The sequence below is a fragment of the Mauremys mutica genome, chromosome 3 (genome assembly GCF_020497125.1).
Source record: "Mauremys mutica isolate MM-2020 ecotype Southern chromosome 3, ASM2049712v1, whole genome shotgun sequence".
NCBI classification, from domain to species: Eukaryota; Metazoa; Chordata; order Testudines; family Geoemydidae; genus Mauremys; species Mauremys mutica.
The window spans coordinates 138,446,401-138,463,177 of NC_059074.1; the positions used below are offsets into that span (position 1 = coordinate 138,446,401).

The following is a 16,777-nucleotide window of genomic DNA, read 5'->3' on the forward strand; positions in this document are numbered from 1 at the left end:
TTGAAAATTGTGCCTTGTTACTAGTTTTTAAAGGAAAGACATAGGCTCTCCTGCTCTACCCAATTCCAAGACACCACTGTTGTATTCAGCAGACTCTTATTTGACTAATTCACAGTGCACCCTTAAGAATTCTACTCTCCTTACAGCTTGTGATGTGGCCTGGAGGAAAGGGAGATGTGAGTGACACTGTTCTCCCCTTTGAAAGGCCTCACCTAGCTGTTGCAAGATACAAAGCAAACTGCCTACTCAGCCTTGAGCAGAGTTCAAAAAGCAGAGTAGCTTAACCCCAAGCTAGAAATACTGTTACAACTTTAGAAAATGCTGCACAGAGATTCCTGAAAGAGGCACTTCCTGCTTAATATCCTATTTTGGACATGTAATTAGTATTTTAGGTAGATATGTGAACTCAGATGCTAGTCTAGTCAACTGTTTATTAGGCTGAGCCTATTGAACTATGATGGCACAGCTATTGCATGATCTAGTTCAACAGGAATTTCCATAAATAGCCAACTGATCTGTATCAATATGCTCTATGTTTTAATATGTGGTGCTGTACAATCAATGTTAGTGATGTGTACCATGAAGTAAGTTACTCCACCATCTTTAAAGAACATGTGCACACAATCCATTATTTCAAGTCACTCTTTAAAACTACTGCTGCTCCTATGCTCCAGGTGTATCCACAACACTTGTCTAGGAGACTAATACTTCCCCCAGATTAATATTGACATTCAACCTAATCTTAAAAGTATCTCTTTATTTGAATCTATTAAGCTCAGGCTTTAGAGTTCCCTTAAAAAGCAGTTACATAACTTAAACTGACATTACAAAACAAGATTCTAAAGGTGCAGTTCAAAAAACCCGCTAGTGTCTTTTCAAATATAAAATATATATCTCCAAGTTACTTATCTAGGAATAGAGCACCACCACTTCTGCATTAGTTGGTCCTGCCAACATCTGGGCCATTAGCCCTCAGTACAGTGTTTAAGAGCCCATACTGGAAAGAGCATCTCTGATCTTCAAGTCACTGGCATAATCAGCTGCCTAGCAGCAGCAGTCAGACATGCCCTTATGTTTTTAGAAGGCATTCCTTAAGTTTCCCTTGGGCAGTGGGCAAGAGGCACCCAAACATCTCCTGGGAAGCATATGTCATATATACAAAGCCATCTTCATCTTTGTAGTCCCGGTACACTTCAGCCAATGTCAGAGACATACTGGCCAGACTCTTGTTGTTCACCAGCAGGTAGAAAGCTTGTGTAGCATTTAGAGCCATTCTGCTTCTAGATTTAGGAGAAAGGAGGGGAAAGGATTATTTTCCCAATACAAGCTATTTTTGATGTTCATTTTTTGCATTGCATATTAGCCACATTGACAAATGTGATGACAGATAGTGCAGTTGCATTAAACACATTTATCACACTATACTTCGGAGATGAGCCAGAGTGCTTTGTAAGTCAATATGGTTTAACATCAGTAGGCAATCATGTAGCTAGATTTAAATCCAGTTTTATTGTCAAATCCATATTTTTCAATCTGTGGCTCTTTTATGCCAGTCTCCCAAGTCAAATATTTGAAGCAGAAAAGATCTAAGTCAGGGCTTTGTTTACTCAATTGCAGTTGCTAAATACTAAGCAGAGAGCAGAAGTCTCTTCAGCACTGTTCGACATATGATGCAAGATCGAGTATGGCTTTAAGCCTTTATTTACAGACATATTCAAAGCTTCACTCAGTCTTTTAAAGAGAGATTAGTCCTTCTCAGAGGGGCTCAGCTCCCAAGAGTTAGGCCTGTCTGCCCATCCACCCACACATAGCCCTTATACTGGATGGAAGCCATTGTATTAGAGAGAGATCATAGGCTTTTTAAGGCAATGTTCTTTTAAAGACAGACATACTCTAGAGTATACTTAAGAATTACAGGGGTAGAGGACTTCTTCCCTGTAGAGCTTTTCAGCCAATGACCTCAGAGCAATTTAGAAGCAGTTTGCTTCACACAGCCCACACCTGAGACACTTCTCTCAGTTTACTCAGGTTCACAGCAAGTCAGTAGCAGTACTTGGACTAAAACTCTGAGTCCTGGTTACCACTCAACTCCCTTTTTATTTAAGTTCTCCTCACAGAGGCAAGCAGGACATGAATCAGACAGAAACTATTTATTTAGGCTTATGGACAAACTTTGTGCTTCTATGCAGTCACTGATTTCACAAGAAGCCCTGAACAGCTTTGGAAAGAAAGCTTATCTTAAAAGAGAGAGAGCACATTGTAGGTTTTACCTCTGTTAGTGTCACGCAGGCAAAAAGAGGGCCAGTGACTAAATCTCTGTGCTTCCCACAAACAGCACTCAGTAAAACTGAACCCCTCTTGACTGAGTACTAGAGAACATGATTCAAACTAACATCTAGATTCCAGATCTTGCAAGCCACAGCATAAGAGCACACAGCCACATCTGTAGAGTGCTAATTGCTATTCCAGGGTTTGCTACATACCTAATAATAGTTATAAACTGTGTCATGGTCAGCTCCTGAGGAACAAGAAATTTTGTTTTGTCCAGTAGAGGAAGATATTTTTCTTTCTGATACCGTTCAACAATTACCTGTTTTTAGAGAGTAATAAGAAATCACTTTTAAAGCAATTGAAAGTGTTTGACTGTTTTTAAAGAAACAAAAAGACTTCAATGGCTGAGCTTTAAAATTTATTTAAGAAAAAAGCTAAAATACTGATATAGCAAATGGAACAGATATATTTACCGGGATTTTTGTTGGGAACTTTGCCCGAATTCCTGCTACTTCTTCCAGTCTAGTTGCTGTGTAAAAGAAAAAAACAAATATTATACACATGCATTCCTCAACCTCTAATATAGCTTAGCTATGTGCAATACCCAGCTGACTTACCAAAACTCTTTCTCAGTTTAAAAGGTCTAACAGATTGACTGCTATGCAGAGTTTGCATCTTCTTTCCTAGAAGATTTTGTTACTAGGGCTTAGCAATAACAAGCAGCTCCCAGTCTTCAACCACAGCTGAATTCAAACTGTGAGAAGTTGTGAAGCTAAGCCCCTTATAAAGGCCTGGTTGTGACATCATGTTACTCCCTGCCCCCACCCTCATTTCTCCCACACAGCAGGGGCGGATTCAACGTGGCTGCAGCTAGTTTACCAGGGAATGGTGGGGTCTGCCTGTTGGACAGAGAGAGAGTGCAGAGGACATCTGCCTGTGTTCTGTACCTCGACAGGACACTGTACATGTCTTGAAAGGACATCCTGACACATTGTATCTCCCATGTTATTTGTTTTACCCTTTGTGTGTCAGAAGGTCTTTGGATCACACTGTTCTTCAAGGGTCTCTACGTCATTCCAGACTCTGCTCCGTTTGAGGACAGCTCCTGTGACTCCTTCCTAGACCCATTAAAAACATGTTGCCCAGAGGGGGTTACAAGAGAGCAACTGCAGGCACTTCCTCCTGGGGGGGCCCATGTACAATGCTACCCCTGTACCCCCAAGCCCTTGCCAGAAGAAGATGGGATAGGGCTGGGGCTTTGCTGGATGCATCATGCTGGTGTTATTACAATATGCTATACCTGTAGCAAACTGTCGTGTGAACAAAGTGCTGGGCCGACCTGCTTAGTCTCATTGGGAGAAATGAGGGGCTAACCAGTCATTTGCAGAGGCCTAGGCATAAAGGTCCAGAGCATCAGAGGTATTTAGGCTCCTAATTGACATTAATTTAAGTGGAAATTGAAATCAGTGAAAGTTAGGAGCATAAATACCTTTGAGGAGCTGGGCCAAAGGTCCTATGTGAGGATTTAAGTAAGACATAGATAGTGCATAGGCCTTGTGCTAGCTGTCTGCATGGGTGATTCCACCCATTTTGAATTAAATAAGATTAACCACAGTGCATTGTTTTAGTAACTTACTGAGGTGTGTGCACCTGCCATATTTGATTGCTTAACCCAGCTCCCACATTTTCAATCTGGCACAGGAATGACTAAACATAGCAAGAGAAAAATAGGTCTCATAAGGACTGTTTACCTCTGATACAGTGGCCATTTTAGGGTACTGATGAGCTTAGAACAGGAATAGGGGGATCGTGAATTATAGTTTTAATTAAAGATGATTGTGGAGATTGGGGCTACAAAATCAAGGACAGAATGCTGATTTCCCATTGGTGTCAAAGAGCATTTTGCCCAAAAGACTGAAGTTTGCATTTGGCTGTTATGTTGTAACTAAACATATAGGTTAGTAAAGTGTTGCATTCAGTGTCACTCAGTGGAAAAAAAATTACGCACCATATTTCTGTATCTCTCATCTTTTGTCTCTGCATTCCTCTGCAGAGATGGTCTTATGGTAAAAGCACAGGCCTGCAAGCCAGAAAATGTGGGGTTTCCAGTTCTACTGATAACTTCATTAATTTAAATTAAAAGTCATGCAAACTGAAAGATATGTTTTACTTTTTTTGCCTGACACATAATGCTTTGTAAAGGGAATCCAGGTACCTATAAGAGAATCTTTAACTTATAGTACTCTGTGGCCCATCTGCTTTCCCTTTTCACGTGATTCTGTCTCCAACTTGGCAGTTAGCTTCTTACAAGTGGCCCTTAAAATTATTTCCTTCATTTTGAAAAAGGGCCCCTCTTTTTCACATTCTCCTGTACCCACACTGGCTCACTTTCTGAATAATTCTGGAAGGTGACTTTTATACCAGAATCTAGCTTTTGTCTCCCAGAAGCACTAACACGGTATTCTGGTTTTGGGTTGTATTTTTTAACAGCTTCCAAATGGATTTCAGATCTGTCTACCTGCTGATTATAGTCAGACACACCCGCAACCACTTGCATTGCTTGTATCCCTGTAACTACTACAGCTGTCAAGATAGTTTCTCAACCCAACATGACTTGGTAAAAAGTAAAGTCAATAGAAGACTGATTGCTCTTTCTGTAAGCCATACTAATGAATGGCTGTAACTTATCCCAGCTACTCTGATTGTGTTACATAAGCATTGATAACATGATAGTTAGTATTCTATTCAGCCTATCAGATTGGGGGGAAATATAGGGTTGTTCAAGTTTTATTAATTACTAAGCCGTACATGGCTATTTGTATAGGGCAGAATCAAAGTTATCACCTTGCTTCAGTGTTGTCAGTTTTATTACCAGTCTTGCAATATTTGCTCTTATGATTAAACTCCCAGTTCCTGGAGTCATGTGAATATGGGAGAATCTTGGAGTTCATTTAAAAATAAAAAGAAACTTTCTATCCCTCATTGTTACAGAGAAAAGCTTTGAAAATGTGTCCCAAGTGCAACCTAAAGGCTCGAAAAGAAGGTGGCAAAGACAAATTAGTTACAAAAAATCTCATGATTTCAAGCCAATCTCGTGATTTGTAGGTGCCTGACTCATGATATCTGCATGTTTTGGATTGGCAGTACTGCTGGTCCAGACTTCGAGGGGCTCCAAACCTGTAAATGAATTCCTCAGCTAGGGCTTTTGTCACAGCACCAGCTTCCTGGTCTGATAGCCTGTATTTATTACCAAAGGGAACAGAGAAGACAAGGTCCTTGCCCCAAGCTTACAAACAAAGACCCTGGTCCAAACAGGATCAGGGCCTAAGCCTATGATCCCGGAAACTCCTTCATGTGGGCAGACCCCTGCATCTGCCCTGTGGGATCCACTATTTTGCCAATTAGGTCAATAGATCCTACTTTAGCCAAAAATTGTATCTACTCCTTAATAGTCAACTGTTCTGTCACCCTGCACAAAGCTAGTGTCTGAGGTATTTAGCTATCAGACACAAGGGCTCTCCAGCCAGTTTCATTAAGCCTAGGCTTCAGACTAAGAAGCACTGACTTTATTTGTAATAAATCCAACATGTTTTTGTAAGGTGTGAGCTCAGGATTAATTTTTTGCTCTTTGGGATGTTCAGTCCTGCCTTCCCATGCGCTGGCTTTAAGCCTTACTCTTATGTAACCTTGTATCTTGTTCAGTTTTTATGAGAGTTGCAGCCTCATAACTGAGAGCAGGAACTGGCACATAGTATCTCAGCTAACCCTTTTAAAGATGTCATGTCATCCTGCTCAACACATCACAGGCAGAAGTCACCAGAATCGGAGGCCTCCTGGACTACGACCCGGGAGACTGGGTGGATCCCCTGATGCTCACTCAGTGCATGAGGCTTTCCACCCTTTGTACTCCCTGGCACATACTTCAGGAGGTGAAGGCAGCCTTTCTGCCCACTGCTTGGGTTTACCTCGAGGGGATCCTGTGGGAGGGTGCTCCCCACTCACCCTACACCCCGGGCCTTTGGGATCTCTTCATAGGGCCCCTGCCCCATGAGCTCCACCCCCCCCCCACATGGCCGCCCCACCTACCCTGAGCTGACTGCACGACCTGCAGCTGGTTCATTTTCGAACCGCGCCAAGGGTGCATCTATACATGCTTGTGCTCCATATGCTCCATTTCCTCACCCTCGTGTCCCCACCCAGTGCTAAGTGGCAGGACCTATTGCCACCTGTTGAGGATGAGGAACCCCCTGGCTGGTGGGCCAGCCTATATTCCACCTTGGTTCCACGGCTCACGGGGGATATCAGTTGGTGGCTCCTCCATGGAGCCGTGAGCACGGGCATGTACTTGGCGTGGTTCACCCCCGTCCCCAACGCCTGTCCCTTTTGCGGTGTGAGGAAGACCCTGGCGCATGTGTACCTGGAGTGCGCTAGGTGGCAGCCTCTATTCCGGCTCCTCCTAGACATCCTTTTACATTTTTGGGTGCACTTTTCCCCTCATCTTCTTATATACGCACACTTCCGTAGCCCCACAAAGTCGCGGGACCTCCTTGTCAACCTTCTCCTAGTGCTGGCCAAAGCGGCCATCTATAAGACCAGGGAGAGGAGGTTGGCTGAGGGGGTTTCCTGTGACTGTGGGACCTATTTCCGATCCTCCCTCCATTCACGCATCCAGGCAAAGTTGCTCTGGGCGGCATCCACTGGCTCCCTTAACACCTTTGAGGAGCAGTGGGAGCTGTCTGGGGTTCTCTTATTTTTGGCCCTTTGACCCTCACACCTCTCCTTGGTTTTTTTTCCGTTGTCCCCTGTAACTACTTGAGTTCCTGGGCCTTGTGGATCCTCCCCAAAGGCTGGGGAGGGGCCTTTAGAAGCCCACCCACCTCCCGGGTTTTCCAATAAGACCTCTCGGAACCCAATACAAAAGACCTGGGTAGAGAGAAAGGGCCAATTAACCCTGTGACAGGCTGCATCTGGAGGAGAATCAGGGCCGATAAGTTTTTAATTGATGATGGAGACCAGCTCAACAAGGGGCAAGCTAAGGTACTATAAAACCAAGAGGTATAATATAAGAGCCCTAAGAGGGCTGTAGAACAGGAGGCTTGTAGTTGATTTCTGGGTTTAGAGATAGATGCTAAGGGCAAATAAAAGCTCTGGTCCTGAAGGAAAAGTGTACCTAGAGGAAAAGCTGTACCCAGAGGTAGACAGAGAAGGATTATGATAGAGGTGAAGTAGGAAGTAGACTAGGGGGAAAAGTATCAAGGTTTGGGATAGTGCAGACCTTAGCCACCAGTTGCAGGGTCCCTGGGCTGAAACCTGGAGTAGAGGGTGGGACTGAGTTCCCCTGCTAGCCATGGGGGAGGTGGTACAGACTGGATAGTGGAGCAGAAGACTGTCTAAGACAGTTTTTCCAGTAGGACTTTCTTATCCTAGAAAGGGAGGACAATAGTGACCTGGCTGGAGGACCAAACCGAGAAGGAGGAGTACGCTGAGTGATGAAGAGGGTATAACCTGACTCCTGAGAGAATAAGACACTGAAAGAAGGGGTGTCAGACTGGTCATGAGCTAACCCCTGGATAAGTGACAAGGATGTACTCCAGCAATGAGTAGTGAACCCCATGACAGGCTCTCTCCAGGTATTCAATGCCCTTCCCAGTGTTTGCCCTAGTTTCCTTCCTCTCCATGTCCATGACTGCTGGGCTTCAGTAGGACAGTTAAATTGTTGACCAGCAGGGGACATTTGTGTACTAGCATAGAAGAGCTTTCACTGAAGCTGGCCCTATATTATTGAACAAACTCCCATGACAGACAACGAGCATAAACTTAAGTGCTTTCAGAACCAAATGCTTCTTTTTACTTAGCTTTCCTTCTGTAAGTTCTTCTTTCTTGAACACACAAATTATGAACTCAGAATGCTGTTTCTCCTGTAGATTGAAAAAGATGAAAGGCATATTTACTATTTCTATTTTTAAGTACTTGGGCAGTGCTCAGAGACCACAGTGATGTGGGCCATATAAGTACATAGATCTCTTAGATAAGCTTGAAAGCTACTACAATTTGGGGGTTATAGCCGTGTCTTGAATTTTGAGCTCTTATCTGCTCCAGCTCACTGACACATTTACAACCTCTTTTAGAAGTGCTACGTTGGTTGTTGCGTAAATGAACTCAGACATCTCCACTGTGCACGTAAGTAATGAAATGGTCACAGGCTTACGGTTCTCCAGTCACATGCTTGAATGCTTCTGGCAGGGAAGAAGTTAATGGAGGACAGGGGCGTGGGGAACAGGAAATGCTCCAGCTGCAGGTACGGGACATGTCTTGGAGTATAAAGGTTCTCTAGACAGGAATGCTTCTGAGCATGAGAAGGCAAACTAACAGAAACTCCTGGTACTCACAGAGGCTTGAGATAAAAGAGGCTTTAAGCTCTGGAAAAGAGTGGGTGTCTTCCATGAAAGATTGAAATAAGCTGGCTGTCTGAGCTGGAGGGAGCTGTGTATTATACTTCTAGGAGAGGTTAAAACAACTTGGCTTGTCCTACAGGGTTGCTGGCATCTGGATGGTGACGGAGGGTGGGGGAATGAGTTGCAAGTTGCTAAGGAGCCAGAGTGGCTAGGAAAGCCCTTTTGGCCTTGCCTGCCTACCAAGTAAGGGGCGCTCGTTAGCAAGAATTGACAGCAGGTTTGTGCTTTTTCTGCACCAATGCAGCCTGGCTCCAGCACGTGTGTTCTGCACATTCAAACTGCTGCTCTTCTGTGTTTGAACCACTCACCTTGACTCCTCAATGCTGTAGCTCTCCAACTAGAAGCCCTACATTCTTTTAATCCTCAGTAGGCAAATAAAGGGATACTTGGCTGCTGAGTCTAAGTTACTGATGAATGGTTCCAATTCATGGCCTTTTCTCAGGCCTGGTCTACACTAGGACTTTAAATCGAATTTAGCAGCGTTAATTCGAACTAACCGCTCAACCGTCCACACCAGGAAGCCATTTAATTCGAACTAGAGGGCTCTTTAGTTCGAATTTGGTACTCCACCCTGACAGGTGGAGTAACGCTAAATTCGACATGGCTAGCTCGAATTAGGCTAGGTGTGGATGCAAATCGAACTTAGTAGCTCCGGGAGCTATCCCACAGTGCACCACTCTGTTGACGCTCTGGACAGCAGTCCGAGCTTGGATTCTCTGACCAGCCACACAGGAAATGACCCGGGAAAATTTGAATTCCTTTTCCTGTCTGGGCACTTTGAATCTGACGTCCTGGTTGGACATCGGGGCGAGCTCCGCAGCACCTGCAACGATGCAGAGCTCTCCAGCAGAGGAGTCCAGCCAATCCAAGAATAGAAAGAGGTCCCCAGCATGGACAGACCGGGAAGTCCTGGATCTGATCGGTGTGTGGGGCGAGGAGTCTGTGCTGTCGGAGCTGCACTCCAACAAGCGGAATGCAAAGACCTTCAAGAAGGTCTCCAAAGCAATGATAGAGAAAGGATACAGCCGGGATGCAATGCAGTGCCGCGTGAAAATCAAGGACCTGAGACAAGGCTACCAAAAAGTCAGAGCGGCAAACGGACGCTCCGGAGCCCAGCCCCAGACATGCCGCTTCTACGAGGCACTGCATGCCATTCTAGGTGGGTCTGCCACCACTGCCCCACCAGTGACCGTGGACTCAGTGGATGGCATAGTGAACCTGGACAGTTCCTCCTCGATGTTCGCCGATGGGGAAGATGAGGAAGGGTCTGTGGAGGATGGCGCAGGCGACAGCGAACACAATACCGCTTTCCCTGACAGCCAGGATCTCTTCATCACCCTCACAGAGATCCCCTACCAACCCTCCCCGGCCGTTAACCCGGACTCTGAATCAGGGGAAGGATCAGGCGGTAAGTGCTATAAACATGTAAACATTTATTTTTTATAAAACAGGTATAAAAAATAGAAATACTATATATAAAATTTTCAATGAAAAACTATATGAAAAGTAGGTCCATACATATAGGGATTGAACAATAATCCTCCAGGGACAATTCAACAAAGGTCTCATAGAGCCTCGAAAAGCCTCCGCAGGAGGTTCCTGGGGAGAGGTGCCTTGTTGGGTGCTCCGTGGAAGCACACTCTTCCGTGCCAGGACATCCTTATGTACATGGGAATCATCGCTTCCACAAGCATGGCCGCATATGGTCCTGGTCTCTGCAGGGCTTCCCTTAGCATCCACTCTTTGTGACTCCGAGGGACTCGCCTCAGGGTGATCTCGTTCATGAAATGCTGCATCTAATTAGGGCAATTAGTGTATTGTTACTGTTGTGAATGGTTGACTTTTACTTTGCATAACAATGACCCTCGCTTAACAGCCACGTGTTGTAGGCCACATAGGAAAAGCATACATTGATCTTTCCCGTGCACTGGCGGGAGTGGCTGGAAAAGGGTCAGAGTATATGATTTCCAGATTGCCTTTAGCGGGAGGGCACAGCTATCCATTAACTGATAAGCAGAATGTACTGTAAGGCTTACCAGGACTGTCTGCTAGACGGATTCAGCTGTCTCTCCCCACTTGTCCGCTCTCCTGTGCAATGCCGCAGCCAATGAGAGCGTATTCCGAAATCTCGAACTTGTCCTGAGATCTCGTGAGACTTGTTGCCCTGTATGGTCTTGTTCAGAGAAACTGACTAGACTGTGTTCACTGTTCGCAAACATGTATCTGTTCAAGGAAATCACTTACTTTTCCCATCACACAGCTGCGGCTCTTTCCCAGACTGCCCCGGCATCCCCCTCGCAGAGGCTGGCGCAGATTAGGCGGTGAAAGAAAAAGACTAGGGACAAGATGTTCGCGGAACTGATGGCCTGCTCCAGAGCCGAGGCGGCAGAGCAGAGACAGTGGAGGGAGACCCTATGTCAACAGCATCGCACACACATCGAACGGGAGGATAGGTGGCGGCAGGAAGACCAGCAGGCGACTCAAACGCTGCTTGGGCTAATGAGGGAGCAAACGGACACGCTCCGGCGCCTTGTTGATGTTCTGCAGGATCGCAGGCAGGAGGACAGAGCCCCCCTGCAGTGTATCTGCAACTGCCCTCCCCCGCCAAGAAGTCCTGCCCCCCCCTCACCCAAAAGTACAAGATGGAGGGGCGGTAGGGGCCGTGAGAACTGTCACTGCACCACTGCATAGCGCTAATGTACCACACACCTCTCACGCTATAAATTTGTAGAAGTGCTTCCCTTACAGGCTCACCCAGTCCCAAATCCAAGTTTCATCCCCCCACTGTGTATTAGATTATTAAAAGCTGTTTGCTGTTATTCACTGTTTCGGTCACGTCTTTCGTGTCAGAGGATTTTTTTGTGTATGGGGGGGGAGGGGATTTATAATTGCACGGTATAGCCTACATTACCAGGGTACAGACTTGGGGGCATGATCAACTGCAGGGCACACACACACTGCAGTCAGTAGGCACCAGGGTCACTCTGTGTGGTGTATGCTGCCCCGGGTCATTCTGTGATGTGTATGCTTGTCCAGGGTCCTAGCGCCTGTTAATGTTAAGGCACGCTGCCCTTACCATGCACTTCCACCGTAGCAACGAGCCTCTCCGCTGCCCTGAGCCCCAACAAGAGCCCTCATCCACGGACAGATACTCCCCCTTGCCCCAACGCCCACCACCCTTCCAACGCCCAAACCCGCAGCCCACTGCCGTCATCCAAACCCCTATCCAAGGAAGGCACCACTCGCCCCTTCCTGCAAACCCGCCCCTTCCTGCAAACCCTCCCCTTCATGCACAACCACTTGCAACCGTCCCCCACCCCAGAGACCTATGTAGGAGCAGGAGGATGTCATTCCTCTATGGAACAAGCGGTCTGTACATCAGTGCACACCGTGCCCAGCACAGTATGCGTCCATGTTTCAACACCTGAACAGAAATGCAAAGTAAAACAAAGATTTATTAATAATGAGTGTTACAATTAATTTGCTTTAAAACGTGCTTTGGAAGTGGGGAAACTTGGAGAACGGGGTATGTAACCGCAGATCGAAATCGACACATACAGACACAGGCCCAGGGTCAGTTTCTCTTGAAAGCAAGTGGAGAGTCATAGGTTACCCTGCTCTCCGAGGAAACTTGCTTTCAAAGCCTCCCGGATACACAGCGCTTCCCGCTGGGATATTCTCTCGGCACGGGTGTCTGGCTGAGCGTAAACTGCAGCCAGGCGATTTGCCTCAACCTCCCATCCGGACAAAAAGGTCTCGCCCTTGCTTTCACAGAGATTGTGGAGCACACAGCAAGCAGCAATAACTACGGGGATATTCTTTTCGCTGATGTCCGAGCGAGTCAGTAAGCTCCGCCATCTCCCCTTGAGACGTCCGAAAGCACACTCCACCACCATTCTGCACTTGCTCAGCCGGTAGTTGAAGAGTTCCTTCTCTCTGTCCAAGGCGCCTGTATAGGGCTTCATGATCCAGGGCATTAGCGGGTAGGCTGGATCCCCGAGGATCACTGTAGGCATCTGCACATCCCCAACCGTTATTTTGTGGTCCGGGAAGAAAGTACCTGCCTGGAGGCGTTTAAACAGACCAGAGTTCCTGAACACACGCGCGTCATGAACCTTGCCCGCCCACCCAACGAAGATGTTGGTAAAACGTCCCCTATGGTCTACCAGTGCTTGCAGCACCATTGAAAAGTAGCCCTTTCGGTTAATGTACTCGCTGGCCTGGTGGGCTGGTGCCAGGATAGGGATGTGAGTCCCATCTATAGCCCCACCGCAGTTTGGGAATCCCATCGCGGCGAAGCCATCTATGATGTCCTGGACGTTTCCGAGAGTCACTACCTTTGAGAGAAGTTGCTCAATGATTGCGTGGGCTACTTCAATCACAGCAACCCCCACGGTAGATTTGCCCACGCCAAAGTGGTTCGCTACTGACCGGTAGCTGTCTGGCGTTGCAAGTTTCCAGAGGGCTATGGCCACTCGCTTCTGCACACTCAGGGCTGCTCGCATCCGGGTGTCCTGGCGCTTCAGGGCAGGGGACAGCAAGTCACAGAGTTCAAGGAAAGTGCCCTTACGCATCCTGAAGTTTCGCAGCCACTGTGATTCATCCCAGACCTGCAGCACTATGCGGTCCCACCAGTCCGTGCTTGTTTCCCGGGCCCAGAATCGCCGTTCCACACCATGAACTTGACCCATTGCCACCACGATCTCCACGGCGTGGCGTACCCTGCTTTGTGAGAGGTCTGCGCCACTCTGTGAATTCCTGTCCTCACCGCGCTGCCGAAGCCTCCTCGCCCGATTTCTCAGCAGCTGACTGTGGAAGAGGTGGACGATAAGGTGCGAGGAGTTGACAACGGCCATAAGTGCACCGATGATCGCAGCGGGCTCCATGCTCGCAGTGCTGTGGCGTACGCGCTGTAACTGACAAGAGAAGGGCGCGAACAGATTTCCCGCCGGAGCTTTCAGGGAGGGAGGGCGTGATTGACGGTTCAATGATAACAGTTACCCAAAAGCACCCTCGACACATTTTTCCCCCAGGAGGCATTGGGAGCTCTACCCAGCAATCCAATGGGCAGCGGGGACTGCGGGAACTGTGGGATAGCTTCCCACAGTGCACCGCTTCCAAAGTCGACGCCAGCCCCGTTACTGTGGACTCAGAAATTCGAATTAGTGTATTTACTGTGGATACACAAATTCGACTTCATAAGGTCGAATCCACAAATTCGACTTAAGTAGATTCGAAATAGTCTTGTAGTGTAGACAAGGCCTAAGTTCATGATGTTTCTTTCATATTCATGCTACTTAGAGAATGCTCCAATTCGCCTTATACAAAACTTCCGAGTGAGAATCCTGTTTCCCAAATCACTGCATTGCTTATTACTGTCTGTATTACAGAGGTGTCTGAGGGCCACAAATGAGATTGGGGCCACATTGTGCTAGGCACTCTACAAACACCATAGTAGACAATCCCTACCTTGGAGAGCCTGAAATCTAAAGAGAGAACCCACAGGGTAGGAGAAAGTAGCATCCCCCCTTAACAGAGGGGGAAATTGGCACAATTATAGTGTGATTTGCACAATATCACATGGAGGCTGTGGCAGAGTTAACTGATCCCAGATCTCCTGAATCCCAGTCAGTACCTTAATCAAACACCATGTTTTAACAAACAGCACACAGATATACTTATGTACAAAAAACCAAACCACTAAAACTATAAAACCACTAGCCCTGGTCTACTGCTTTGATGGGGTTGAGCAGTGCATGTTGGGATCAAATTAAGAGCTTTCATGGTAGGTCTGTTGCAAGAGTACAAGAGAAACAGATGGAGCAGGATGCTTGAGCAGGGGGACGTAAGATACTTCTGAGAAGGCTCTTTGAAAAACTACCAAATAAAGCTTAAGCCTTAAACCATAATGTCAACCTCTACTATATAATGTGATCAGCATGTGTCCAACTGACCTCTACTGGATGGAGTCAGAAAGACTTATGTGGCTGAGTCTTTATTTAAAGGCAGGTCACTAGCACTAGAAATGGGAAAGATTTTTCACATGAAACTTTCTGTGGATAAATGAAGATTTGGTGATGCCCAAACATTTGCTGATTTTTTATTTTATTTTTTTGAAAACTTACAAAACTTCAAAATGGCCAGTTTCCAACTATTTTTTTTAAACAAAACACTGGGCTTTTTTTGTTTAAATGGCACGTTTCAAACTTTTCTCTTTTTTTTTAAGAAAAAAAGCTCACTAACCATTTTGTTTGACAGCATTTTTTTTTAATTTTAGAATTACCTATAAACTGAAGAATCAAATTTTCCCTTCCCTTGTTTAGTCTGCAGAAGAGAAGAATGAGGGGGGATTTGATAGCTACTTTCAACTACCTGAAAGGGGGCTCCAAAGAGGATGGATCTAGACTGTTCTCAGTGGTGGCAGATGACAGAACAAGGGGTAATAGTCTCAAGTTACACTGGGGGAGGTTTAGATTGGATATTAGGAAAAACTTTTTCACTAGGAGGGTGGTGAAGCACTGGAATGGGTTACCTAGGGAGGTGGTGGACTATCCTTCCTTAGAGGTTTTTAAGGTCAGGCTTGACAAAACCCTGGCTGGGATGATTTAGTTGGGGATTGGTCCTGCTTTGAGCAAGGGATCGGACTAGGTGACCTCTGGAGGTCTCTTCCAACCCTGATATTCTATGATTCCCCCCACCTGCACTGCCCAAGTCTTACTAAACACTGCTGCTAATGGTGATTCTTCTTGAACCGAATCCTTAGAGGGCTGTGGCTTTGGAGCAAATGTCTAGAAATCTCTCTAGCACTTGTGAGGTTTGACTGACCACTGCTGTGACCTGTGTGTGGTCATGAGTTTGTTATAATGGATGCTCTAAAAAGTTGTGCAATTGATCCTTTGGTTTGGGTCAGAGATATCATGATACCCAGCTGAGTCCTAGGTGTACCACAGACTCCAAGACAAGTACCTAAGGATATAGCCAATACTAGATGGAGGGGAGGAAGGGGAACAAAACTTAACTTTTGCTAGCTAACCTGGATTAAAATATCAGTGAAGACATGGCAATTTGGCTTTTGACTCAAACTAGCTGCTCTGGGTAAAGCCTATGGGTCTGTCTACAAGTGCAGCTGGGAATGAGCCTTCCAGCCCAGGTAGACGGACACGTGCTAGTTTGGCTCCACCTAGTGTGCTAAAAGTAACAATGTGAATGTTGTGGCTTGGGTTTTCAAGACCACCTAGCCCCCTGGGTCTAAGCTCAGGTAGCTCTCCTGTGCTTCTGCGGCAGCCGTATTGGCTACACTGCTATTTTTAGACAAGCTAGGGCAAGTCTCTCTACCTGGGCTGGGAGGCTTGCTTCTAGCTACAGTGTAGCTACCCCCTCTAGAGGAGCCGGAGGTAGAACTTGCGTTGCTAATGTGAGTTAGAAGCTTAAGTTGTTTGCGTCGTTGCTGTTCTAATGTGAATTAAAAACTTCTTTGTTGTATAGACAGACCCTAAGATAGTTCAAGTCCTCACTGAAAAACAGCACTGTTACTGCTTCTAAGTGGGGTCTGTGAGCTGCCGTAAGGGTGAGGTCCAAGTGTTGCCTATGCTAGGTAGAGGGCGCTGGTGCACTGGATACGGTTTGCGGTGGCAGTGGTTAAAAGCAGAAGCACTGATTCAGTACTGAAATGCTGTAGCTAAGAGTGTGTGACATAGAAAATGTAGTGACTCAAGACCCGAAGCATCATCACCACACTGCCCTTTCACTTAAGGCATAACCCTGTTTTAGTGTCACTGTACGTGGCTCACTAGTGCTGAGGGCTGTTTACACCAAAATTGCCTCTTAGTTGAAATGACTAGAACTGATCTGAATGGGAAGTCAGACTAAACCTCATTAGTTTGTTTAGCCACCTTTTCAGAAGAGCAACACATAATGAAAGCAAACCGAAGAGTGGGTAGTGACTATTCTTCCAATGGCAATGAGGTGCTGCCCTTTTACATACCAGAATCAATCCAATAAACCCTACACTAGTAGTCTTCCTTCATAACTCAGTGTACAGGTATACGTGC

General features: G+C 46.3%; 1 protein-coding gene across 1 annotated transcript; it reads right to left on the bottom strand.

The window, feature by feature from the left end:
• Positions 1–737: 737 nt before the first annotated feature.
• On the bottom strand, positions 738–3,049 carry MAP1LC3C (microtubule associated protein 1 light chain 3 gamma). The gene is made up of 4 exons (XM_045008442.1): positions 2,889–3,049; positions 2,745–2,800; positions 2,484–2,590; positions 738–1,280 (listed from the first exon to the last, which is right to left on the bottom strand). Exons 1-4 carry the CDS (start codon positions 2,944–2,946, stop codon positions 1,070–1,072), a joined length of 432 nt encoding a protein of 143 aa, XP_044864377.1. The 5' UTR covers positions 2,947–3,049; the 3' UTR covers positions 738–1,069.
• Between the last annotated feature and the right edge of the window lie 13,728 nt (positions 3,050–16,777).